Here is a 26,468-nt window from a genome sequence, read left to right as displayed (position 1 = left end):
TTATGTATTATAATTTGTAAGTTGTGTGAAGCAGTAATTAAAGCTATATTCAGCTGCTTGGATTCTATGGGTTGACAGTTAGTCGTGTTCTGCAATTTAATAGCCACCAAGCTGATCTCTGGTCCAAGATCCTTTGGTAGGAGAATGGTGCTGCAGGTTTCAATTGTGATCTCCACTCACCCTTGGATGTTGCCTATACTGGTAGAAAGCCAACAAACATGATGTCTTGACTCCCCATGAGCACACAATGAGGCATATTTTCAAAGCACTTTGGGATGCTAAGTTTCATAGGTTTCTATGGAACTTTGGGAGGCTAAGTGCTTTGAAAATGAGCTTGATTGGGTCCTGTAATGCACGAGCATACTGAGTGGCTTTTACAGAATCTCCTTGGAGATACAGAGACATTAAATACAAGAAACAAAACCCAGTCTCTTTTGGTATGCTGCAACTTGGATGAATGGGGAGGCTTTTTAGGGTGCATATGCTGTCAGTAACATTAGTAATTATGAGGGTTTTTTTAGTTTATGCCCTTTCTCATAAGACAGAGATTTGTTTGGGTAGTATATTTGATTATATCTTGCTGAATTTGAACTTGATATATATAGAGGCTCATTTCCAAAGTGTATAGACTTACAAGGTTACATAGGTTGATGGAGGAAAGACAGTATAGAGCTGCACTATAAATTAAATCCCTGTATTGAAGTTGGAAAAGAATACCCAATATGGTGCCATGTTTTAATTTTAATTTAATTTATTTTAAGTATTTATATGTTCATTTTTTTACTGTATATTATGAATGCTTAAATACATTTTAAAATGTACATCTATGAGATCAATATGATTTTTATGTATATTCATTCTTTTATATTGTAATTTTATGTTTATTTCTATGATGCAGCTTGCTGTTGTCTTTCCTGGATGCATCTGTGAGCTGAACAGACCTCTGGTTTTTTTTTTTTTGTCTAATGTGTTTGATGTACAATATATGTTTTCGATCATGAGTCACATTGGGTCCTTTTGAAGAAGAAACAAGTATATAAATATAAACCATGATGTCATGTAATTTATCCTAAACCTTTCTTCATTATGATCTTCATTTGCAGGCTCCTTGCTGTGGAAAATTTTATGTCTGCCGTTTGTGCCATGATAACAAGGAAAATCACCAACTAGATCGATTTAAAGTGAAAGAAGTACAGTGTGCTAAGTGTAAACAAATCCAGCAGGTAAGAAATGCACCTTTTTGTATCCTTGGCAACAATTGTCTATCTGCAACTTGTGAGAAAAGATGCTGATTCTCTGCATACTGCATCAAATTAAGAAGGTTTAATGGTTTCTAGACTTGTTCTCTATACTAGATTTCTACCCTGTAATGGTTGCAAAGATGTTCTGAGGGGAAAAGGAGAATTTCTTCTCTCTTTGGATATTATGAATCCCAAAGCCCAATAGCTACAGCAAGGATACAGGAGTTCAGGCTTCAAGTGCTGCCAACAGGTCAGGTTTTCAGAATATTCCTAATGAATATACATGAGAATGATCTGCATGGATACTACTTACATTGTTTGCAGATAGATTTCAAACATATTCATTACACTGCTCCTAATGTATCTTCAACTCGAGAAGCCCCCAGTCATCTTACACACATGTGTTTATTAGCAAAGGCCGGGGATCTTTGAATCACAATTCAAAGCACAATTGTGCTTCTATTTCTTTATCATCAAGCTGCCTTTTTTATATAGACACTAGTAAAAAAGGCCTGTTTCTGACACAAATGAAACGGGCGCTAGCAAGGTTTTCCTCGGAGTGTGTATGTTTGGGAGAGTGTATGTGAGAGTGACTGTTTGAGAGTCAGAGTGAAAGTGTGAGAGAGAGAGTGAGTCTGGGTGTGAGTGTGTTTGTGAGAGAGTGTGTGTGTGAGAATGAGAGTGTGTGTATGTGAGACACAGTGTGAGAGAGAGTGTGTGTGTGTGGGCGAGAGAGAGAATGTGTGTGAGAGACAGATTCTCTGTGAGTGAGTGTATGAGACCAAGCGAGTGTGTGAGTGACTGTGTGGCACATAGAGAGTGAATGTGATACAGTGTGAGATAGAGTGTGTGAGAGTGAGAGTCAGAAAGACATTGTATATGAGAGAGAGAGTGTGAGCCCTGCCCTCCCAATCCATGCCCATCTGTCCCCTGCCCCCTCCATTCATCCTTTTCCAGCAATTCCCCTCTCTCCCTGTGCCCTGCCCTCCCAATCCATGCCCATCCATGCTCCTCTGTCACCTGTCCCCTCCATTCATCCCTATCCAGGAATTCCCCTCTCTCCCTGAGGCCTGCCCTGCAATCCATATCCATCCATGCCCATGTGTCCCCTCCATTCATCCCTATCCAGCAATTCCCCTCTCTCCCTGAGCCCTGCCCCCTCCATTCATCCCTTTCCAGCAATTTCCCTCTCTCCCTGAGCCTTGCCCTCCCAATCCATGGCCATCCATGTTCCTCTGTCACCTGCCCCCTCCATTCATCCCTATCCAGCAATTCCCCTCTCTCCCTGAGGCCTGCCCTGCAATCCATATCCATCCATGCCCATCTGTCCCCTCCATTCATCCCTATCCAGCAATTCCCCTCTCCCTGAGTCCTGCCCTTCCAATCCATGCCCATCCATGCTCCTCTGTCACCTGGCCCCTCCATTCATCCCTATCCAGCAATTCCCCTCTCTCCCTGAGGCCTGCCCTGCAATCCATATGCATCCATGCCCATCTGTTCCCTCCATTCATCCCTATCCAGCAATTCCCCTCTCCCTGAGTCCTGCCCTTCCAATCCATGGCCATCCATGCTCCTCTGTCCCCTGCCCCCTCCATTCATCCCTTTCCAGCAATTCCCCTCTCTGCCTGAGCCCTGCCCTCCCAATCCATGGGCATCCATGCTCCTCTGTCCCCTGCCGCCTCCATTCATCCTTTTCCAGCAAGTCCCCTCTCTTCCTTCCATGACCCCCCCTCTCATCCATGCTCCTCTCTCTCCCATGTCCCAGCCTGGCCCGCCCTCTTCGCATCCATGCTGTCGTTTCTCCCCTGGCCTCCCGCTCCCATTGTTCTACTTTACTGGCCACCCTCTTCTCTCCCCCCAACATCTGTGTTTGTTTTTTTTCTTCTTTTTAAATTTACCTCCGTGGCGGTTCCGGCAGCGAAGCGTCAGGGAAGGAGGCGGTGCTCCCGACGTCTAGGTTTCCCTTCGCTGTGTTCCGCCTTCTTTTGACGTCATCCTTGACGTCAGAAGAAGGTGGAACACAGCGAAGGGAAGGCTAGACGTCGGGAGCGCCGCCTCCTTCCCTGACGCTTCGCTGCCGAGTGATGCGATTGGTTGAGTGTCATTGCTCCGCCCTCGACGTCATCACGTTTGACGCGTGGGCGGGGCAGACACAAAGCGATCTCACCCCCTTCACTTTTAGAATGTTGGGTAAGTGAGGCTTCATTAGAACGTTGGAGGTGCGTTTTATATAGAGAGATTTTTGGATGCCTTGAATATGATGTCAGCTGCAAATCCAAATCTATAACTCAAACCCCCCAAACAATAATATGAGTAGAGGACAAAATTACACACTCTAATTCCACTTTTTTGAACAAGAAGAATTTCTTTTATCCTTAGAGTATCAGAATACCAACGTGAACTTTAAACAGGTTATTAGGCCTCTTATGGGACATCCCATTCCAAGCCACAACTTACAGTCTTCCGCTCCTCAATCATTTGCTGTCCTGGGTATTTCACCAGGGCCGGATTAACACTATATTGGGCCCTAGGCAAATATATATTTGTGGGCCCCCCTACCGAGATTTCCCCGTCCCCTGATTTACTTCTTTTCTCACCCTTGCCCCTCCCCCCAATGTGTCACTTCTCCAGAAGTAGCAGGGAAAACAGGGATAAGTGCAGAGCCTACCTGTTGGCATGGTAACAGTAATACTTTGTGATTTCTGCAACCCTGTCCTGGTACATTATGGGGCATGGAACACTGATTTAACTTGGTAGTATCAGGGACTACAAATAGCACACTGAATTGGGATGTAAGGTCAACCACCGGATTGGCCAAAAAGTCTCCCCCTGGAGGTGGGTAACCTGGGCAGCTGTGCAGCACTAAGCCAAGAAGCAAAGAAGTTGAACAAGTCCTTTTCACCCTCCACTGCTTCTGGTACAAACCAGAGGTGCCAAGGGACATTATATACCTCAGACACATTGTCCCTTGTGAAATTACTTCTTCATGGAAAGGGTAGTAAATTCATGGAACAGCTTCCTGGTGGAGGTGGTGGAGATGAAAACTGTTTCTGAATTCAAGAAAGCTTGGGACAAGTACATAGGATCTCTAAGGGATGGAAAGGGAGAGTAGATGGCATGGATGGGCAGATTGGATAGGCCATGTAGTCTTTTATCTGCATTTTTTAGCATTAAATCTTGGCTACCAAATTCCAGAAGAAGAGTGTTAGACAAATGGCAGGACTAATATAAAATGCAACGCCATCTGTCCCTATAGTCCAGAATCAATCCTAACCTATGCTAAACCTCCCATCCCTCTCTGTAGCCTGGCATCAGCCCACCACTACCCTTTCCCCCATTCCTCCCTGTAGCCTAGTGTCAGCCCTGTCCAACCCCCTACCTGTCCCGCATAGTTTGGCATATATATGTATTTTTTTATTTTTATTTTTTTGTTACCTGGGCTAGACTGGAAAGGAGGCTTGAGTTGTGGGCACTAAGTGCCTGCAGTCCAGGGAGACTGCCTGGCTGACTCGATGCAAGAAAGCAGCTCTGTGGCAAAAACCACAAAGCTGCCAATTTCTGGGTTTCGGGGGCCACGGCTGAGAGGTGAGTGAGGCTAGGCTTTGTAATTTTATTGAAGTGGCACTGTGGGTTGGGCAGCGGGCCGAGTTTTTACTGCTTGGGGAAGCTTCTCAAGTTTCAGCGGGCTCTTGCGACAGCCACAGCTCTGAGGTCCTGAGGGAGTCACGTGATAGGACTCAGGAGCAGGCGCACATGGGCCATAGGGTCAGTGCAGGGAGATTCAGCAACACAGGAGCAAGTTTTAAAAAAAAAAAGTGCCAGTACACTGTACCTGCACAAAAAAAGCCCTTTTCTTGGTGGGCTCGAATTAATTGCACAGCATTGTGAGGCAGACTTTCTGATGTATAAATAATGTTAGGCTATCTGAATATTTCATTTATTTGGCGTAGGAGTTTTACAGCAGTCCATTCACTACTGTGTGTTGGCAATAAGTCGTGGTTTGTTTGTTTTTTTTGTTTGGACAAATGAAGACGAGAAGTAAATGTACATACGGTAGAATATGGTACACTGAAAAATTTGAGGGATGCCTTTGTCTAGTTCCCGCATAATAAGCGATTGCTTTATGTCTTTGCCTGTCTGCAGGTTCAGCAGCATTGTAGGAGTTGCAGCAGTGTGTTTGGAGAATATTACTGTGATGTGTGTCACCTCTTTGACGCAGACAAGAAGCAGTATCACTGTGACAAGTGTGGCATTTGCAGGTAAGGAAAATTGACTTTTTTGTTACAGGATCTTTAACATACAGCATTTTGATTTTTAGTAGTACTTGTTTTGTCTGGCCTTTTATAGTGCTGTAGTGTTATGATATTAAACACTGGATATCAGATGGCCAAGGTTTCTTGCTTCGAAAAAGAAGACTCTGTGGTAAAACATGTACAGGATATGGTAAGAGCATATCATCCTATAATGATCATGTATATGGGTTACGGCTTCCAATAATATAGAGTTAGTGCAATGGGTGTGATTTTTACACCTTTCATCTACAACTTTGTTGTTCTTGGCCAGGGGCGCTTTTGACACCTTTGATGTGGCCCAGAATATAGTGGTGTGCAGACTGTCATGGATGCGTATCTCTGAGTTGGACCCTGTGGTCCAGCAGTGGTTAGTGGATGTCATGTGCCGAGGTGATCCTGTTTGGAGACAAGATGGAGGAGGTCGCTGACCTCGTCAAGTAACACACTACCACCTTTCACACTCTTCCACTGGACGTCTCTCACCTTCCTCCTCATCTAGAAGGGTTTTGGCCAAGTCAAAGAGGGGTCCCTACTCTTCTGAGACGTAGGTATGCTCCTTTTTCTCGCTAGCCTCAGCAGGCTCAGCCCCAGCGTGCGCATTCTCATTAATTTCATGTGCCCAAGGCCCAGCCAGCTCCCCAGTCAAAGCCAGGAATGAGCTTCCTCCTGTGAGTGCCGCCTTCAAAATGGCAGCACCTTGCCTTGCCTGGTGCATCCTGGAATGCGCCAGGCGGGGCTTCAATATCATATAAGAAAGAAACTCCCATATATGGTACTGAAGCCCCGCCCAGTGCATCACGCCACCATTTTGAAGGCAGTGCTCACAGGAGGAAGGAGTGCTACTCCCTCATTCTGCTTCAAAAGCTATGGAAGGGGAGCTTTGGGGGGGGGGGGCACTAGGCTACCAGGGCTTGGGGGGGGCACTAAACCACCAGGGCAGGTGGAGGTGGTGCCCATTGGGCCACCAGGGAAACTTTTGCACAGGGCTGGGGGCTGCAGATATACCCAGACCCTCAGCCCTTTGTGTCCGGGTGGGGGGGGGGGGGGTGGAGTTCTACCAGACCTCCAGCCCCTTGTGTGTGGGCATGGGTAGGGGAGGGGTCTGGAGATCCACCGGACCTCCAGCCTGTTGTATTACTCTGTTTTGACAAGTCCAGGATTTTTGTTTTTTTGACAGCCCAGACCTGTCAAACAACTAATGCGGGAGAATTGTGGTTTGGGTACATGCCTAGGCACAATCCTTAAAGTTCCCCCAGTGATCAAATCTAATAGCGCACATAAATTTGCATGCTATTAGTTTTGATAATCCAGGCTTTATTTCCCAGCACTTATTTTAGAGGGCTGTTCACAACAGCGTGGGGAATTTGATCATTACCTACTAGAGAGCTGTTTTTGTGCAGTTTTTGAGATCAATAATGTGGTACGAGAATTAGATGAGTTGTGTATAGTTTATACTGCTTCTATTGAGTTATGTCTAAATTTGTTTTTTGGTTTAATTAAAGCAATTTTATAAATATCAGTCAGCAGAGTTACCGACCTTCACACTCTTAATAGGGAGATCCCTTCATAATATTTCATGAAACCAGGGCCCTAATTCTAAAGATAAAAATTTGTATTACTTTCATTTCATTTTACAAAACAGTAAAAGGAAACTGCATATGCTTAGATGTTAGAAGAGCAGCGCAGATGTGTCTCTGGAAGGTCTAATAATCTGTCCAATTTTCTGAGTTCTTGTTGTTTAGTTTTAAGCAAAATGAGCTACTAGTTACAATCTAGACAAATGTTATATGGTTCATGTATCCTGTTCACAAAGTTTATTAAAATGGAAAAAAAAGATTTCCCCCTTGAAATGATTAAAATACAGTGGGGGAAATAAGTATTTGATCCCTTGCTGATTTTGTAAGTTTGCCCACTGACAAAGACATGAGCAGCCCATAATTGAAGGGTAGGTTATTGGTAACAGTGAGAGATAGCACATCACAAATTAAATCCGGAAAATCACATTGTGGAAAGTATATGAATTTATTTGCATTCTGCAGAGGGAAATAAGTATTTAATCCCTCTGGCAAACAAGACCTAATACTTGGTGGCAAAACCCTTGTTGGCAAGCACAGCGGTCAGACGTCTTCTGTAGTTGATGATGAGGTTTGCACACATGTCAGGAGGAATTTTGGTCCACTCCTCTTTGCAGATCATCTCTAAATCATTAAGAGTTCTGGGCTGTCGCTTGGCAACTCGCATCTTCAGCTCCCTCCATAAGTTTTCAATGGGATTAAGGTCTGGTGACTGGCTAGGCCACTCCATGACCCTAATGTGCTTCTTCCTGAGCCACTCCTTTGTTGCCTTGGCTGTATGTTTTGGGTCATTGTCGTGCTGGAAGACCCAGCCACGACCCATTTTTAAGGCCCTGGCGGAGGGAAGGAGGTTGTCACTCAGAATTGTACGGTACATGGCCCCATCCATTCTCCCATTGATGCGGTGAAGTAGTCCTGTGCCCTTAGCAGAGAAACACCCCCAAAACATAACATTTCCACCTCCATGCTTGACAGTGGGGACGGTGTTCTTTGGGTCATAGGCAGCATTTCTCTTCCTCCAAACACGGCGAGTTGAGTTCATGCCAAAGAGCTCAATTTTTGTCTCATCTGACCACAGCACCTTCTCCCAATCACTCACGGCATCATCCAGGTGTTCACTGGCAAACTTCAGACGGGCCGTCACATGTGCCTTCCGGAGCAGGGGGACCTTGCGGGCACTGCAGGATTGCAATCCGTTATGTCGTAATGTGTTACCAATGGTTTTCGTGGTGACAGTGGTCCCAGCTGCCTTGAGATCATTGACAAGTTCCCCCCTTGTAGTTGTAGGCTGATTTCTAACCTTCCTCATGATCAAGGATACCCCACGAGGTGAGATTTTGCGTGGAGCCCCAGATCTTTGTCGATTGACAGTCATTTTGTACTTCTTCCATTTTCTTACTATGGCACCAACAGTTGTCTCCTTCTCGCCCAGCGTCTTACTGATGGTTTTGTAGCCCATTCCAGCCTTGTGCAGGTGTATGATCTTGTCCCTGACATCCTTAGACAGCTCCTTGCTCTTGGCCATTTTGTAGAGGTTAGAGTCTGACTGATTCACTGAGTCTGTGGACAGGTGTCTTTCATACAGGTGACCATTGCCGACAGCTGTCTGTCATGCAGGTAACGAGTTGATTTGGAGCATCTACCTGGTCTGTAGGGGCCAGATCTCTTACTGGTTGGTGGGGGATCAAATACTTATTTCCCTCTGCAGAATGCAAATAAATTCATATACTTTCCACAATGTGATTTTCCGGATTTAATTTGTGATGTGCTATCTCTCACTGTTACCAATAACCTACCCTTCAATTATGGGCTGCTCATGTCTTTGTCAGTGGGCAAACTTACAAAATCAGCAAGGGATCAAATACTTATTTCCCCCACTGTAGCTTTTACTCAGACTTATTTGTATCCTGGACTGAGAGCTGAACCGTCTATTTCAGATCTGTATAAACCAACAACCTTGTCTTAGCCCTATCCTTTCATGTAATACTTAGATCCTTCTGTAGTTGATCTATACAGACTTCAGCGATCCTCCTAAAGAAAATTTGCTGAGATGTAGTTGAAAACTTTCTTAATATGGCTAGCCATCAACTCCTTTAAAGAGTATGTGTTGGTCTTGACCCTCCTGTCATCACTGGATAATAAGCAGGCAGGAAATATTTTTCTTGATCTTTGAGTTGTATTCTGTCTCTTTCCCATCTTGTTTTTGTCATTGTTCTGTTAATTAATTAATTATTTGTTTGCTGTTTAGCTCACAGCTTGTCAGTAGTAGCTCAAGATGAGACATTTAGGTCATTGGATTTTCTCCGAGGACAAGCAGGCTGCTTGTTCTCACGACTGGGTGACGTCCGCGGCAGCCCCCACCAACCGGAAAAAAGCTTCGCGGGACGGTCGGCATGCAGGGCACGCCCACCTCGCATGCGCGGCCGTCTTCCCGCCCGTGCGCGACCGCTCCCGCCAGTTCCTTTTTTTCCGCGTCTGGAGAGAGTCGTGCCTCGCCGCTCTCTCTGATTCAGCCGCCGGATTTCGATCGCGTTTACGCGGATCGTGCTTTTTCTTTGTTTAACTTTGTTTAGTTACCGTCCGGTTTCTTTTTAAAAAAAAAAAAAAAAAAAAGAAACCCTGCGCGTGTGGAGCACGCGCTCCCTTTTTCCCTCGCTTCCAGCGGGGACGCCGCGTTGCGGCCTAGTGGCCGCACGGTCGTTTTCCTTTTCGTGGTGTGATTTCAGCCACCATTGACGACTTTGACTTCGCCGACGCGATTTTTCCGTCGATGTCCTCAAGGGTCCCGAGTGGATTTAAAAAGTGTGGTCGCTGCGGCCGGCCGATCTCGCAGACCGACACCCACGCTTGGTGCCTCCAGTGCCTCAGGCCGGAGCACAATATCAAGTCGTGTTCCCTGTGTCTCGGTCTCCGGAAACGGACTCAGGTTGCGAGGCAAGTTCTGCGGGACCGTCTTTTTGGAACTTGCGCCGGCCCCTCGACGTCGACCTCGACGGCATCGGTATCGACGCCCGGTCCTTCGGTACCGGTATCGATGCCCGAGACATCGGCACCGATGGCATCGACCCCAGGAGAACAGGTCCCGTCGGCCCGCCGGTCCGCTGGCGAGGGTAGAGGTGAGCGGCCGCGTGGGCAGTCGGCCCCGGTCACTCCCTCAGCCCGTGGCCCTCGGGACCTAACCCTGTCTGACCCGGCTCCCCGGGACCGAGGGGGATCGTCCTCCTCCTCCTCCATACCTCCCGGCACCGGTGACGCGCATCGGAAGAAAGACAAGAAGCGTCGTCACCGGTCGCCCTCGGTGCATCCGGACATCGGAGAGGAGGCGGCGCCGAAGCGTCATCGTCGAGAGGAGAGGTCCCCGTTGGTCGTGGAGGTACCGACGCGTCAGGGTTCCGGCACCTCGGTGCCGTCTCCTGGCCCCCATCAGCTTCTGGCACCGACACCCCTACCGGCCCCACCGCCTTTCCCGGCAGCGGGCCTGGACGAGTGCCTCAGAGCCATCCTTCCGGGGATCCTGGAAGGGCTGATGCGCCAGGCTGTGCCGGCGCCGGGGGTGCTTGCGCCCTCGGCGCCGATGTCTGTGGCGCCGGTGAGCTCTAGCCCGGCGCCGGGGCCGTCGACACCGCCGCCGCTTGCGGCGCCGGTCTCGACCGCCACGCAGGTGGAGTCCCCGTCGACGTCGATGGAGGGAGCTCCGTCCCCGCCGGCGTGGGAGTCCACCGCTCGACGACACCGAGACCTCGGTGCCTCGACGTCGAGCCGGGCCCGGTTCAGGACTCAGCTACATGAGCTTATGTCCGATACCGAGGATGAGGACTCGTGGGGGGAAGAGGAGGACCCTAGATATTTCTCCTCAGAGGAGTCTATGGGCCTTCCCTCGGACCCCACGCCTTCACCGGAGAGGAAGCTCTCACCCCCCGAGAGCCTCTCCTTTGCCTCCTTTGTGCGGGATATGTCTATCAGCATTCCCTTCCCCGTGGTCTCTGTGGAAGAGCCGAGGGCCGAGATGCTCGAGGTCCTCGACTATCCATCGCCACCTAGAGAGTCCTCCAAGGTGCTGCTGCACAATGTCCTCAAGGAGACACTGCTTCGGAACTGGGTGCGACCGTTAACTAACCCCACCATTCCCAAGAAAGCAGAGTCCCAGTACAGGATCCACTCCGACCCAGAGTTAATGCGGCCCCAATTGCCCCATGACTCGGCGGTCGTGGATTCTGCTCTCAAGAGGGCACGGAGTTCGAGGGATACCGCCTTGGCGCCCCCGGGGCGGGAGTCTCACACTCTGGACTCGTTTGGGAGGAAGGCCTACCAATCCTCCATGCTCGTGACCCGCATCCAGTCATACCTGCTCTATATGAGCATTCACATGCGGACCTATGTGCAACAACTGGCGGACCTGGTCGAGAAGCTCCCGCCGGAGCAGTCCAGGCCTTATCAGGAGGTGGTCAGGCAGCTGAAGGCGTGCAGAAAGTTCCTGTCCAGGGGTATCTATGACACCTGTGACGTGGCATCTCGTGCTGCGGCCCAAGGTATAGTGATGCGCAGGCTCTCATGGCTGCGTGCCTCTGACCTGGACAACCGCACCCAGCAGAGACTGGCCGACGTCCCTTGCCGGGGGGATAACATTTTTGGTGAGAAGGTCGAGCAGATGGTGGACCAACTGCATCAGCGGGAAACCGCTCTCGACAAGCTCTCCCACCGGGCGCCTTCAGCATCCACCTCAGCAGGTGGACGTTTTTCCCGGGCCCGGCAGGCTGCACCCTATTCTTTTGCAAAGCGTAGGTACAACCAGCCGGCCCGAAGGCCTCGTCAGGCACAGGGACAGCCCCAGCGCGCTCGTTCTCGTCAACAGCGTGCGCCTAAGCAGCCCCCTGCGCCTCCACAGCAAAAGCCAGGGACGGGCTTTTGACTGGATCCACGGGAACATAGCCGCCCTCAAAGTGTCCGTACCGGACGATCTGCCGGTCGGGGGGAGGTTAAAATTTTTTCACCAAAGGTGGCCTCTCATAACCTCCGACCAGTGGGTTCTCCAAATAGTGCGGTGCGGATACGCCCTGAATTTGGCGGGCAGGAAGGGCGGGGATTCTATTCCAGGTACTTCCTTGTGGAAAAGAAAACAGGGGGGATGCGTCCCATCCTAGACCTGAGAGGCCTGAACAAATTCCTGGTCAAAGAAAAGTTCAGGATGCTTTCCTTGGGCACCCTTCTGCCAATGATTCAGAAAAACGATTGGCTATGTTCCCTGGATTTAAAGGATGCATATACTCACATCCCGATACTGCCAGCTCACAGACAGTATCTCAGATTCCGCCTGGGCGCACGGCACTTTCAGTATTGTGTGCTGCCCTTTGGGCTCGCCTCCGCCCCACGAGTGTTTACAAAGTGCCTCGTGGTGGTGGCGGCGTACCTACGCAGGCTGGGAGTGCACGTGTTCCCATATCTCGACGATTGGCTGGTCAAGAACACCTCGGAGGCAGGAGCCCTCCGGTCCATGCAGTGCACTATTCAACTCCTGGAGCTGCTGGGGTTTGTGATAAATTACCCAAAGTCCCATCTCCAGCCAACCCAGTCTCTGGAATTCATAGGAGCTCTGCTGAATACCCAGACGGCTCAGGCCTTCCTTCCCGAAGCGAGGGCCAACAACCTCCTGTCCCTCGCTTCGCAGACCAGAGCATCTCAGCAGGTCACAGCTCGGCAGATGTTGAGACTTCTGGGTCATATGGCCTCCACAGTTCATGTGACTCCCATGGCTCGTCTTCACATGAGATCTGCTCAATGGACCCTAGCTTCCCAGTGGTTCCAAGCCACCGGGAATCTAGAAGATGTCATCCGCCTCTCCACCAGTTGCCGCACTTCACTGCTGTGGTGGACCATCCGGACCAATTTGACCCTGGGACGTCCATTCCAAATTCCGCAGCCCACGAAGGTGCTGACGACGGATGCATCTCGCCTGGGTTGGGGAGCTCATGTCGATGGGCTTCACACCCAGGGTCTGTGGTCCCTCCAGGAAAAGGATCTGCAGATCAACCTCCTGGAGCTCCGAGCGATCTGGAACGCGCTGAAGGCTTTCAGAGATCGGCTGTCCTGCCAAATTATCCAAATTCGGACAGACAATCAGGTTGCAATGTATTACGTCAACAAGCAGGGGGGCACCGGATCTCGCCCCCTGTGTCAGGAAGCCGTCGGGCTGTGGCGCTGGGCGTGCCAGTTTGGCATGCTCCTCCAAGCCACATACCTGGCAGGCGTAAACAACAGTCTGGCCGACAGACTGAGCAGAGTCATGCAACCGCACGAGTGGTCGCTCCATTCCAGAGTGGTACGCAAGATCTTCCGAGAGTGGGGCACCCCCTCGGTGGACCTTTTCGCCTCTCAGACCAACCACAAGCTGCCTCTGTTCTGTTCCAGACTACAGGCACACGGCAGGCTAGCGTCGGACGCCTTTCTCCTCCATTGGGGGACCGGCCTCCTGTATGCTTATCCTCCCATACCTTTGGTGGGGAAGACCTTACTGAAGCTCAAGCACGACCGCGGCACCATGATTCTGATAGCGCCCTTTTGGCCCCGTCAGATCTGGTTCCCTCTTCTTCTGGAGTTGTCCTCAGAAGAACCGTGGAGATTGGAGTGTTTTCCGACTCTCATTTCGCAGAACGACGGAGCGTTACTGCACCCCAACCTTCAGTCTCTGGCTCTCACGGCCTGGATGTTGAGGGCGTAGACTTTGCTGCGTTGGGTCTGTCGGAGGGTGTCTCCCGGGTCCTGCTTGCCTCCAGGAAGGATTCCACTAAAAAGAGTTACTTTTTCAAGTGGAGGAGGTTTGTCGTTTGGTGTGAGAGCAAGGCCCTAGAACCTCGTTCTTGCCCTGCACAGAATCTGCTTGAATACCTTCTACACTTATCAGAGTCTGGCCTCAAGACCAACTCAGTAAGGAATCACCTTAGTGCGATTAGTGCTTACCATTATCGTGTGGAAGGTAAAGCCATCTCTGGAGAGCCTTTAGTCGTTCGATTCATGAGAGGCTTGCTTTTGTCAAAGCCCCCTATCAAGCCTCCTACAGTGTCATGGGATCTCAACGTCGTCCTCACCCAGCTGATGAAACCTCCTTTTGAGCCACTGAATACCTGCCATCTGAAGTACTTGACCTGGAAGGTCATTTTCTTGGTGGCAGTTACTTCAGCTCGTAGGGTCAGTGAGCTTCAAGCCCTAGTAGCTCATGCTCCATATACCAAATTCATCACAACAGAGTAGTGCTCCGCACCCACCCAAAGTTCCTGCCGAAGGTGGTGTCGGAGTTCCATCTTAACCAGTCAATTGTCTTGCCAACATTCTTCCCCAGGCCGCATACCCGCCCTGCTGAACGTCAGTTGCACACATTGGACTGCAAGAGAGCATTGGCCTTCTACTTGGAGCGGACACAGCCCCACAGACAGTCAGCCCAATTGTTTGTTTCTTTCGACCCTAACAGGCTAGGGGTCGCTGTCGGGAAACGCACCATCTCCAATTGGCTAGCAGATTGCATTTCCTTCACTTACGCCCAGGCTGGGCTGACTCTTGAGGGTCATGTCACGGCTCATAGTGTTAGAGCCATGGCAGCGTCAGTGGCCCACTTGAAGTCAGCCACTATTGAAGAGATTTGCAAGGCTGCGACGTGGTCATCTGTCCACACATTCACATCACATTACTGCCTCCAGCAGGATACCCGACGCGACAGTCGGTTCGGGCAGTCGGTGCTGCAGAATCTGTTTGGGGTGTAAATCCAACTCCACCCTCCAGGACCCGAATTTATTCTGGTCAGGCTGCACTCTCAGTTAGTTGTTCTTCGTAGGTCAATTTCTGTTGTACCCTCGCCGTTGCGAGGTTCAATTGACCTGGGTTCTTGTTTTGAGTGAGCCTGAAAGCTAGGGATACCCCAGTCGTGAGAACAAGCAGCCTGCTTGTCCTCGGAGAAAGTGAATGATACATACCTGTAGCAGGTGTTCTCCGAGGACAGCAGGCTGATTGTTCTCACCTACCCTCCCTCCTCCCCTTTGGAGTTGTGTGTTTCATCTTTTGCTAGTCATTCAACTGGCGGGAGCGGTCGCGCACGGGCGGGAAGACGGCCGCGCATGCGCGGTGGGCGTGCCCTGCGTGCCGACCGTCCCGCGAAGCTTTTTTCCGGTTGGTGGGGGCTGCCGCGGACGTCACCCAGTCGTGAGAACAATCAGCCTGCTGTCCTCGGAGAACACCTGCTACAGGTATGTATCATTCACTACCCTGTCCCTGGAGATCTCACAGTCTGTCTGTGCCTGAGGCAGTGGAGGGTTAATTGACTTTCCTAAGATCACAAGAAGCAGCAGCGGGCTTGAACTGGGCTTCTCTAGTTTTCAGCCCAATATTCTAACCGCCAGGCTACTCCTCATGTTAGGAAAGAGCTTCTTAGAGATGATCAAGAAAGCTGAATGTAGTAGCAATGAAAATAATATACTATTAAAATGAAATACTGCATGGTTCTTAATCTCCCTTCTAGAATAAGAGAGAAACTAACAGTCCAAAATGGTATATGAACGGACATAAAACAGAATTTAAGATGGAAGAGAAGTTCTTTCTCTATATGGGTCTTTCATCATTTATAGATACTTTGGCTGGCTAGCTTCAGTGTTTGGAACTCTCATTTGTCTTTTTGTTGGGCAGATAAAACCTGGATCAATGTCTTTTTCAGAAACAATGTCTGACATGACATAACCCCACAGATGCCTAAAGGACTAATAAACCTGCAAAAGTTGCTAACCAAAGCAGCTACTTTCTCTGAAGAACAGCATACAATCTCTTTAAGTTAAAAATTAAAATAAAATTGGTCTAATTAGATAATTTTGTGTAATGAGTTGTTAATGCAAGCAGTCGCTGAGATCTTGGTATCTGAATTTTGTCAAAAGCTCTTGCAACATGGTCATTTCTCACATCTTCAACAAGATGTAGAAGCAGATAGGGAGTCTAGTGACTCTGATCCCAAGCTGGAGGTGGGGTTAGCTTACTTGGCTGATGCCCTCTGATTTAATCTGGAGTCTTTCTCATTTGATGGTGCTATTATTCATCTCGGCGAGGCAGCTGTTGTGGTTGAGGAATTGGTCAGTGGACACGGCATCGAAGGATCACCTCACTAAGGGCCCCTTTTACCAAGATGTGGCAAAAGGGGGCCTGCGCTGGAGTCGGCATGTGTTTTTGACGCACACCGAGGACCCTTTTTACAGCAGTGAGTAAAAGGTATGTCTTATTTTTTTAAAATGGCTTTGCAGTAAGTGAAGCACTTGCCATGTGGTCATTTCAGGGGGGAGCCCTTACCACCACCCATTGAGATGGCAATAAGGGCTCCTGTGCTAACCCAGCGGAAACCGGGCAGCACGTGGTATTTCCCGATTACCACCTGGTACACACCGGCACTACAAAAACGCTAGGGGTGGGATGTACCGCCGGGCTGCTGCAGTAGCCTGGCGGTACTTCCTTTTTAGCAAACAGTAAGACCGTGTTAGGCTTACTGCCATTTTGTAAAAGGAGCCCTATGCTTCCCTTTTAAAGGCAAACTTTTGTTTGGGTCAAACTAGAGAAGCTAGTTAAGGACTTGGGTTGAGTCTGCAAACCAACTTTTTGAGCAGGTTCTCTGACTCATGGGGAGTGACAACTTGCTCTCTGGCATTTGATCTGAGAGTGAGAAGTTAGGGGTGCCCTCTCCTTGACATGACAGCTACCAGGGCAAACGCCAAGGTTCCATGCTTCTCATAGTCTGTGAAGGGCATTCCATTTTATCTGACCTCCTCCTCCTCCCCCCCCCCAAAAAAAAAAAAAAAAAAAATTAATGTACTCAACCAATTCATATCTCCTTGCTAGGTTAAGTGGTAGAGCCATTCTTCTGCTAATAAAGTTGTGCCTGTTGGCTTCCAGTTTTCTCCCTTAGAGCTCAACCATATTACCTCCATGATATTCCCAAGGTCTGTCAGATAGGATATACAAACTTGTTTTAAAATGTTAAATGTATATAACAATTTTCAGTGCCCACCTCTATTAATGTTTTATTTCTAAAGGTATATATTTGCTTTCTTTCCATATCACATTTACAGTATTTGGAGTCCTGCTTTAGTACATTGCTTTCATACAAGTTTTATTATTGATAAAATAACAACTTAAAATATAATTGTCTAGTTATATTCTATGGTTGATTTTATTTACAATTTGTTTGACACAGGTTTTATTGCTGAGACAAATGTATATAAATGTGTTATTTTATGTTACTGTCTATTCTGTGGTTGATTACATTTTATTTATAACCCAGTTTGGTCATTTGTTCAGGGAACAAAAATACACTACAGGCAACTTCCATTTATAAAGATGATTTCTGTATTTAATAGCACTCTTTTTATATATTTGATTGGAGTGGGCAAGAAAGTGTGCACTTTGTGCTTTTTTTGAATACATGGCAGAAGAGTTCTGGATTCAAGCTGTCTGTTTGACTTGAAGCACAATAACATTATTCCAAGTGGACCATTCGCGGTCAAATTGTGTTGTAGGCATGATCCTAGAGTTTACTATATTGGAAATATCTGTCTTATGAGGTTGAGGCCACTGTTCTATAGAATCACATTGAAAAGCACTACAAAATTTATGCATGATTCTTAGTAAAAAAAAAAAAAGTTTGTCTTAACGTCCAAACTGAATAACTTATTAAGCCATAAAACCCAATGAGGCCATATTTCAGCACATGCCTACGTCAGGGGTTATATACAATGATGATGGTGTCTTTTTCAATGAAAACATACGCTGGGACCAACTTCAAAATGATAGAGGTCCTAGCTTGCTTTCAATCCACAGTCTGTAATAGAGTAATTCAAACAGCACTGGAACTTCATGAAGTCTTCTGTGCAAACAAACAGTGTAGGCTAGTAAGGATCTATATCATTCTAAAGTTGATCCCAGCATATGTTTTTATTTAAAAAGGCACTGCCTTCATTGTATGTATACTAGTCCTGAAACAAGCATGTGCCAAAACATGGCCCTGTTGAGTTTGTCTTTTTAATAAATTACTTACCCCCCCCCCCACCCCCACCCCCTGTTTACAAAGCCGTGCAGTAATGCTGACAAAGCCAGGCTGTGCTGGCATTACCACACTGACAGCCACTAGAGCGGCTTTGTAAACAGGGGGGTTAGTTTGGACCTAAGGACTTACTTTCTTTGACTGATTATATATGTACGTAAGACCTTGCCTCTCTGTTTGGATTATGCATGACTTACATCCATCCTTGTTTGTTTGTTTTTTCTTAGAATTGGGCCAAAGGAAGATTTTTTCCATTGTTCAAAATGCAATTTATGTTTAGGGCTTAACCTCCAAGGAAATCATAAGGTAAGATATGGCCCTACTTATGATTGCATTGACCAGATATAGGTCATGTGGTGGGGCATTGTGCAAACTTGGTGCAATCTACTTGAACGGGAGAGGGCTAGTAAACTGTCATTCCATTCCATTTTTTCTCATTTTATTCATTTGATCTGTTTACATACAGCAGTGTATATTACATGCACTGGGTCACTTCTTCCAAAAATTTTGGATTGGACCAATAATACTGGCCTGCATTCAGATGCTCTTTTCTCCCCCATCCTGCTTCATCAAATCATGCACTGTATTATTGGCACAGACTTCAGAGCACTAATATCAAAGTATGGGGCATGAAGTAGGTAGGAGATTATGCAGCTGAGCAGTGTATGTAATTTCCACCTGTAAGACTGCTTGTTTTTCTAGTTCTCCACTATCTATTGCAAGCTAAGATAAGAAATGTAGCCCAGCAATAGGAAACAGCGACTTAGGGTGCATTTTCCTCTACAGAGCCATTCCTTCTCTTGTGGACATGATGGGATAGGAGAGATGAGGGTTAGGCAAAAAGCAGGGAGAGAGGAATAGCAGAGCTATCTGAGACAAAGTACAAGGGAAAGAGAATGAAGAGAGAACACCTGGAGAAGTGGGAACAGTGGGTAAAAGAAAAAGGAATAAAAGTAAAATAAAAGGAAGCAAATGCTGTAAAGAGAGGTTTGAAGAGAAGAAAAGGATAGAAGAAACCAGGTGGATAGACCAAGTTTAAAAACCTATAATTTTCTAAAATTAAGTTGGTTATATATGAGGAGTTTTACTGTTTTGGGGTCTTCTATTATATACTAATTTTTGATACATTGTAGCGGTGTATAGAACCATAATATCAGTGGAGGTCTTCATAAAAGCAAACTAAAATCACACACACAAAACAAAATCTAAGACATACAGACCACAAGTAGAAGGGGAGGCATGGAAAAACATAAGCAACCTGTGAACGTGTAGAGAGAGAGGACAAGGCCAACTCATGCATCTAGAGAGGAAGAAAACTTAATAACCTGGGAATGAGAGGCTGAAAAACCAAGTCGTCTTAGATTTATAATAGGTGCTTTCTACATGCAGTTCTAGGGGAAGCATGTTTCATAGTGAGGAGCCAAAAAGTTGAAATCGGATTTATGAGAAAATTCCGGGTTTAACTTAGATGGGGGAGGAATAAAGAGGTTGGCCCAAGATGCATTTAAGGATTGTTGTGGGCAGTATGGAATAAAGAAGGAATTGAGAGAAACAGGAATTCCAGTATAAAAGAATGGTAAACCTACATCAGGATCCTGAATTTAATTCTGGTGCTAATCAGGAACCAGAGTTGCTCAACCAAGAAGGAAGGACACATGATCAAATCTTTTAGCACAATATAATTACTTCACTGATGTGTTTTTTGTAATATTTGTGTCCATTTGAAGTTGTATTGGGTCACAGCAGCTAAAGAATTGCAGTAATCCAGTATTTTAATAATAATGACACAATTTTTTTCATGTTTAGGTTACAGGTGGATTCTAAGGGATTTTATTTTTCTGACAGTCAAAAAGGTCTCCTTTGGCTAAGCTAAGAGACAATGGGGAAAGCTAGGAGTCTAAAAAAGAGTAGAAGATTTTGAATTAGCAGAGACAACTGCTGTTTTAATTCCAGGAGCCTTATTAATTAGGAAGACAGCAAACTGGTTAGGACTAACATCCAGGAAATTAGGAACAGAGCTAACTGATTTAGCAGATATTTTTCCCACAACTTGAAATAACCGACAAGGGAGTGAATTAAGTTGGAGACATGTATTTTTCTGTCTGTATAAACAAATAACAGCAAAAAATTACATGTCTCCAACTTTACAAAGGGTAAGATTATATCAAGGATGATTTTGATGGACCTTCATATTGTATTCCTTCATTAGGATCCCCTGATCAAGGGTTCAAAGGAGCGTAGAGATGAATTAGTAAAGAGGGGAGCTCAGTTTGTTGACATTCTTTAACAAACATTCAGTGAGTAAGCAATAGTTGGGGGCATTAAGAGAGAAACTACGTCCTTTGAAAACATAAGATCTAAGCAGCGACCACCAGAATGTGTAAGAGCAGAGGATAAAGTCCAACTAATTCAAAAAGGAGAGGAAATAATTTTTTGGCTGTAGTGGTTGGGTTATCCACATAAACATTCAGATTTCCTAGTAAAAGCAGGTAACCTGAGAAGAGCGGTTAGAGAGCTCAACTCATTGAGAGATGCATGAGGAACAGGAGGAGGGTGGTAGACTACCAGGCACTTAAGTGGAAGGGAGCCTCTGATTTGGGCTAATAAAACAGCAGCAGATGATATAGAACAAAACTACTTTCTACCAAAACACCCCTTCTTCACCTACAGGATGAATGGATTGAAAAAATTGAAAAGTTTGGACAAGCCTGAGCTAAGTAGTGAGATCCTTGAGCCACAACTCGGTTACATCTAAAAAATAAGGTTATAGAGAAAATATCAAAACAAAATGTGTGTGTGTGAGTATACTGCATGGAGCAAGCATTAAGAAGTCCTACTTGAGGTGAGCATAGTGTGGATGAGGACTGCGGCAGGTGAGACTCCATTCCATTATAAACAATCCCTTCTGAAAGGGATGAACAGCTCCCACAGAGGAGGGGAAAGAGGAATGTCTCTGATTAGTAAAATGAGTCGGTCATGGAAACAAAAGAAAAGTTTAGAAGGCAGACCAGTGAGAACTAAACTTATAAGCTTACTCAGGAAGTGCATTTGGTCAAAAGAATCCAAGTTTTTAGACTATGGAGCCCAAAGGGATTCTTTCAACTTCTTGCTTATCTAATAATTCTGTCCATGTGTGCCTAATATTTTATATTGGGTGAATTTTAAAAACTTGTACTTAATTGGAAAATGTCTTGTGCTCCAGTTGCTTCTCTATATGTGACTGTGTATTGATTGCACTGTTCTGTAATTTTCTTTCATATTCCCTCTTCATAATTTTTCCTTTTATCTCTCTCTTTTTAAGTGCATTGAAAATGTTTCAAGGCAGAACTGTCCAATATGTTTGGAGGTGAGTTGTAAAAGAACATTTCAAATTACTTGCAGAGAAATGAATATATGGAATTATTTATAATTACATGTCATGGTACCTTGTACAGTGCTGAGAGTTTTATGAACCCTAAGGGCCCTGTCTACTAAGGTGTGCAGCATTTTTAACATGTGCTAAAAATTAGCACACGCTAACTCTAGAGAGGCCCTTAATATAGTAATGAGAATTAAGTTCTTCCCTGAAACTCTCATTTAATTGAAATTAGTTTTATGGAACAAAAAGGGTATAAATTAAATAATTCCATCTTTTCTTGAGAGGAAATAACATACAAAGAAGGAACAGTAAAACTAATCCAGAATCGGATAGGTGCATTAAAGAGTATAAGAATCCTCAATTTCCATAGCACAGTTAATTGGTTAATAAGAAATCAAGGGCTTAATTAATTGGGTAACTAGTAAATCTGCGTGACTGCATTTCAGCACCTCCCTGCCTTATATAAAGATCCAAAATGTTTTTTTGTGTTTGGCGTTCACCATGAGTTAATAGGAACTCATCATGCCACAATCATAAGAAATTTCAGAGGACCCACAAAGAAATAAGTTGATGTCATCTGTCTGGATAAGAGAGTTTCTAAACACTTTAGGCTTCATATATTCACTGTTGGACAGATAGGAATACGTGTAAATGACCAGAATACTGCCATATACGTGTGTGCATGCCAATATTCCAGCTACAGGCTATGCTATAAGCTGGCGACTAAATGCCATGGCTTGTAGCTTGAAGGGAGTCACATGGGTGGATTCTGGTTAGATCCTGGACAGGGTGCACATTTAGAAGCACAAATTAATATAGAGTACTCTAATTTTGGCAATCTAGGTGCGAACATTACACCAGCTCTATGGTTGGTGCAAGTGAGTGCACCTAAATTGTATGTATATTGGTGATGCTATGCTTACAATTCTATACAGGAAAGTAGGTACTTACTTTCCTTTATAGAATAGGCTTCAGATAGGTGGTGCTTTCTTGATAGGCACTCCATGGTAGAATTGCCCTCATAGTCTACAAATGGAAAAGTTGAAGAGTACATTGAAAATTGTCAAGTATGGTTACCCTGCCAAGATCACCCCAAGAGCAGACCATAAAATTATCCAAAGAATCCCACTCTAATAGAACTGTAGGCCTCTCTCATTGTGGCTGATATGAAGGTTTATGAATTGGTCATCCAGGGGAAACCTGAATGGGAATGGTATCCATGGATTGCTAGCTAGTAAAGAACACTGTTGCCCATATCAATCTCACCAAAAAAGCATCTTGCTGACCCACAAGATGTCTGGAATACTATTCTTCAGATAAGTCAAAAATTAAACTTTTCACTCACTCTAAGGTGCTTTTAACTAAGCTATATTAAGCAGCACGGGTTATACCACACATTAAACATGTAACACACATAAAAACATACAAGATGGATGCTAGCTACTTGTTATATGCGCGCTCTCATTGTCCTCATTTACTTTGTCTCCCTGTCATAAAGTGGGGAGGCTTTTGGGTGGAGATGCTCACACTACTCCATTTTTGCCTGTTTGTGGTAATGTGCATTTCTCCGAGGACAAGCAGGCTGCTTGTTCTCACAGTTGGGTCGTCGTATGCGACGGCCCAGGAGACCGGCAAACACTTGTAAAGCAAAACAAAGAATTCTTGAACGCTCCATTGCGCTTACCGAACACACCGCGCATGCGCGAACGGGTTCCCGCCCGCGACGCGAGCATGCTGTCTTCAGTTCTTTTTGATCCACGTCTTGAGCAACACGTCTTTTGTTAGGCTGCGCTCTATTTCGGCTCAGGAGACTGCGATTCAGCCTTTACCGCTCCCCTTGTTTTTCTTTTCTTCTTCGTGGTAGTACTTTTTGACAAATTTTTAAAAAATTAGTTTTTTTCCCCTTCTTTTATTAGTTTTTCTTCATGTTTTTAAGTTTCCTTCTTTTTTCATCGTGGCCGCCCTTTAGGCTGCTCGGCCGGGTCAATTTTTTCCTTTTTGTGCCTTTTTCTTTGGCACAATCGAGTCTTTTAATTTCGCAGCCGCAGTTTTTTCGTCCATGTCATCGAGGACTCCCAGCGGCTTCAAGCGTTGTACTCGCTGCAACCGGACCATCTCGGGTACAGACCCCCACACGTGGTGTCTTCAATGCCTTGGGCCCGAGCATTTGCCAGCTGCGTGTAAGCTGTGCTCTTTAATGAAGAAACGGACCCAAGTGTCTCGGGAAGCTCAACGTGAGAAGCTCTTTGCAGATCGGTCCGTTGACGTCAGCATAGACATCGGTACCAAGGTCAGCGGCGTCGAGGGAAGCAGCGACATCGAGAGCGCAGGTAATGGCTGCCGAAAGACCCCATCGCGCTGGGAGCAGCGAGGCATTGAGTGGGTCTCCACCTATTTCGAGGCCTACTGCTATGCAGACCCCCGGGACTGACCTTCGTCAGATCCGGCCCTGAGGAGGCGTGAGGATTCCACATCCTCCTCTTCGCTAATGAAGAGTCTCAATGACGGGCGTCGAGCAAAGGCTAAGAAGCATCGTCATCGTTCTCCTTCCATGCACGGTACCGAGAGCTCCAGGGAGCCGAGGGAGTCGGCACCCGAGAAGCGTTGGCGCCGGGAGGACCGCTTACACTCCATACAAGAAGTGCCAATGCGTTGGTCAACTGGCAGCCTGGTACCGGCTCTCGAGCCCCCTCAGATTCCGACATGACTCCTGCACCGGCCCCCCCCCCCCCCAGCCTTTTGCGATGGAAGCTCTCGACGAGCGCATCAGAGCCCTTCTTCCAGAGCTTCTGGAGGGATTGCTACGCCAATCTGCTAACGTGTCGGGGGTGCTTGCGCCTTCTGTACCGACTGCGGAAGCGGCATCTGGGCCATCGCCTGTGGTGAGGTCCCTGTCATCGGTGCCGCTTGCGGTATCGGCATCGGCCGCCACCCGGGTCAATTATCCTTCGATGTCGGTGGAGGAAGCTTCGCTGGATTCCAGACAGGGGTCGACTTCTCGACATCCCCCACAAGGTCATCGTTCCTCGACGTCGAGACAGGCTCGGGTTCGGGCCGCTCTTAAATAGCTTTTTTGTCCGATACCAATGATGAGCGCTTGTGGGAAGAGGAAGACCCCAGATAATTTTCGGAGGAAGAGTCATATGGGGTTCCCTCTGATCCTACTTCGCCAATTGAAAGAAGAATGTCTCCACCTGAGAGTCTTTCTCATCTTTTGTTCGGGAAATGTCTAAGGACATTCCTTTCCCTATGGAGATTGTGGATGAGCCCAGGGCCAAGATGCTCGAGGTCTTGGATTATCCTTCTCCGCCCACAGAAGTTGCAACTGCCCCCTTGCATAACACGCTCAGGGAAGTTCTTATGCGAAACTGGTCGTTCCCTCTAATCTAGTGGTCCCCCAAAAAGCAGAGAACCAGTAATAGTGAAGGCCCAACTTCCTCACGATTCCATGGTGGTGGACTCTGCTCTCAGAAGAGCCAAGAGTACTTGAGACTCCCCAGGCAGAGAGTCTAGGACCTTGGATTCTTTTGGGAGGAAAACGTATCAGGCCGCTATGCTCGCCGCCAAGATCCAAACTTAATAGCTCTACACGAGCATCCACTTGCGGAACTCGGTGAGGCAACTGTCCAGTTTGGTCGAAGCACTTCCTCCGGAGCTCGCCGAACCTTTTCACCAGGTGGTCAGGCAGCAGAAGGCGTGTCGCAAATTCCTGGCCAGGGGTACTTACGACACTTTTGATGTAGCATCCCGAGTAGCTGCTCAAGGTATACTGATGCGCAGACTCTCATGGCTGTGTGTCTCTGACCTGGATCATAAGACCCAGCAGCGAATGGCGGATATTCCTTGCCGGGGGGATAATCTTTATGGAGAAAACGTAGAGGACATGGTCGATCAGATCAAAAAGCACCATGATGCTATGGATTCTTTCTCCCACCGGGCATCTTCTGCTACTACCTCCTCATCCAGGAGGTTTTTTTAGGGGAAGAGGAGTGTTCCCTATTCCTACAGCAGGCGTAGGTACACTCCTGCTTCTTGGCAGCCTGTCCAGGCTCAGTCCCAGCACGCATTTTCCGTCAACGGCGTGCGCCTAAGGCCCCTAGGGCTCTCCAGCAAAAGCAAGGGACGGGCTTTTGACTGGCTCCAGTGCAGCATAGCCTCAGAAAAAATGTCCATGCCGGACGGCTTGCCGGTCGGGGGGAGGTTGATATTTTTTCACCAAAGGTGGCCTCTTATAACCTCCTACAGGTGGGTTCTTCAGATAGTCGGGTTAGGATGCACTCTGTCTGGAATCCAGGCCTCCAAATTGCCCACCGGGATCCTTCAGCTCCCAGCACAAGCAGGTACTTGCAGAGGAACTGTCCGCCCTTCTAAAGGCCAATGTGGTCGAACCCGTACCACCAGGGGAAGAAGGGCTGGGATTCTATTCCAGGTACTTCCTTGTGCAAAAGAAAATGGGGAATGCGTCCCATCCTAGACCTAGGGCCCTGAACAAATTCCTAGTCCGAGAAAAGTTCAGGATGGTTTCCCTGGGCACCCTTCTTCCCATGATTCAGGAAAACGATTGGCTATGCTCTCGGGATTTAAAGAGGCATATGCCTCAAAGGAAGCCTATACCCACATCTCGATACTCCCAGCTCACAGGAAGTATCTTCGATTTCGGTTGGGAACTTGGCACTTTCAGTACTGTGTACTGCCCTTTGGTCTCGCGTCTGCGCCCATGGTTTTCACAAAGTGCCTGGCAGTTGTCACAGCATCGCTACGCAGACTGGGAGTGCATGTGTTCCCTTATCTTGACGATTGGTTGGTTGGTGAAGAGCACCTTGGAGGCATGCGCTCTACAGTCCATGCAGATGACTATTCGAGTTCTAGAGCTACTGGGGTTCGTAATCAATTATCCCAAGTCCCACCTTGTCCCGGTTCAGAAATTGGAGTTCATTGGAGCTC

At 47.1% G+C, this 26,468-nt stretch overlaps 1 protein-coding gene across 1 annotated transcript in view; it reads left to right on the top strand.

Moving 5' to 3' along the window:
* Window positions 1-26,468, top strand: part of RCHY1 (ring finger and CHY zinc finger domain containing 1) — a 79,780-nt gene that overhangs the window by 17,187 nt on the left and 36,125 nt on the right. Inside the window, exons 2-5 of the mRNA XM_030190652.1 lie at window positions 1,104-1,223; window positions 5,385-5,500; window positions 18,394-18,472; window positions 21,468-21,512. Of these exons, the coding sequence (XP_030046512.1) occupies window positions 1,104-1,223; window positions 5,385-5,500; window positions 18,394-18,472; window positions 21,468-21,512 (360 nt within the window). The remainder of the gene's footprint in view (window positions 1-1,103; window positions 1,224-5,384; window positions 5,501-18,393; window positions 18,473-21,467; window positions 21,513-26,468) is intronic.

This window comes from Microcaecilia unicolor, chromosome 2, assembly GCF_901765095.1.
Source record: "Microcaecilia unicolor chromosome 2, aMicUni1.1, whole genome shotgun sequence".
Lineage (NCBI taxonomy): Eukaryota > Metazoa > Chordata > Amphibia > Gymnophiona > Siphonopidae > Microcaecilia > Microcaecilia unicolor.
This window is presented reverse-complemented; position numbering and strand designations above follow the sequence as displayed.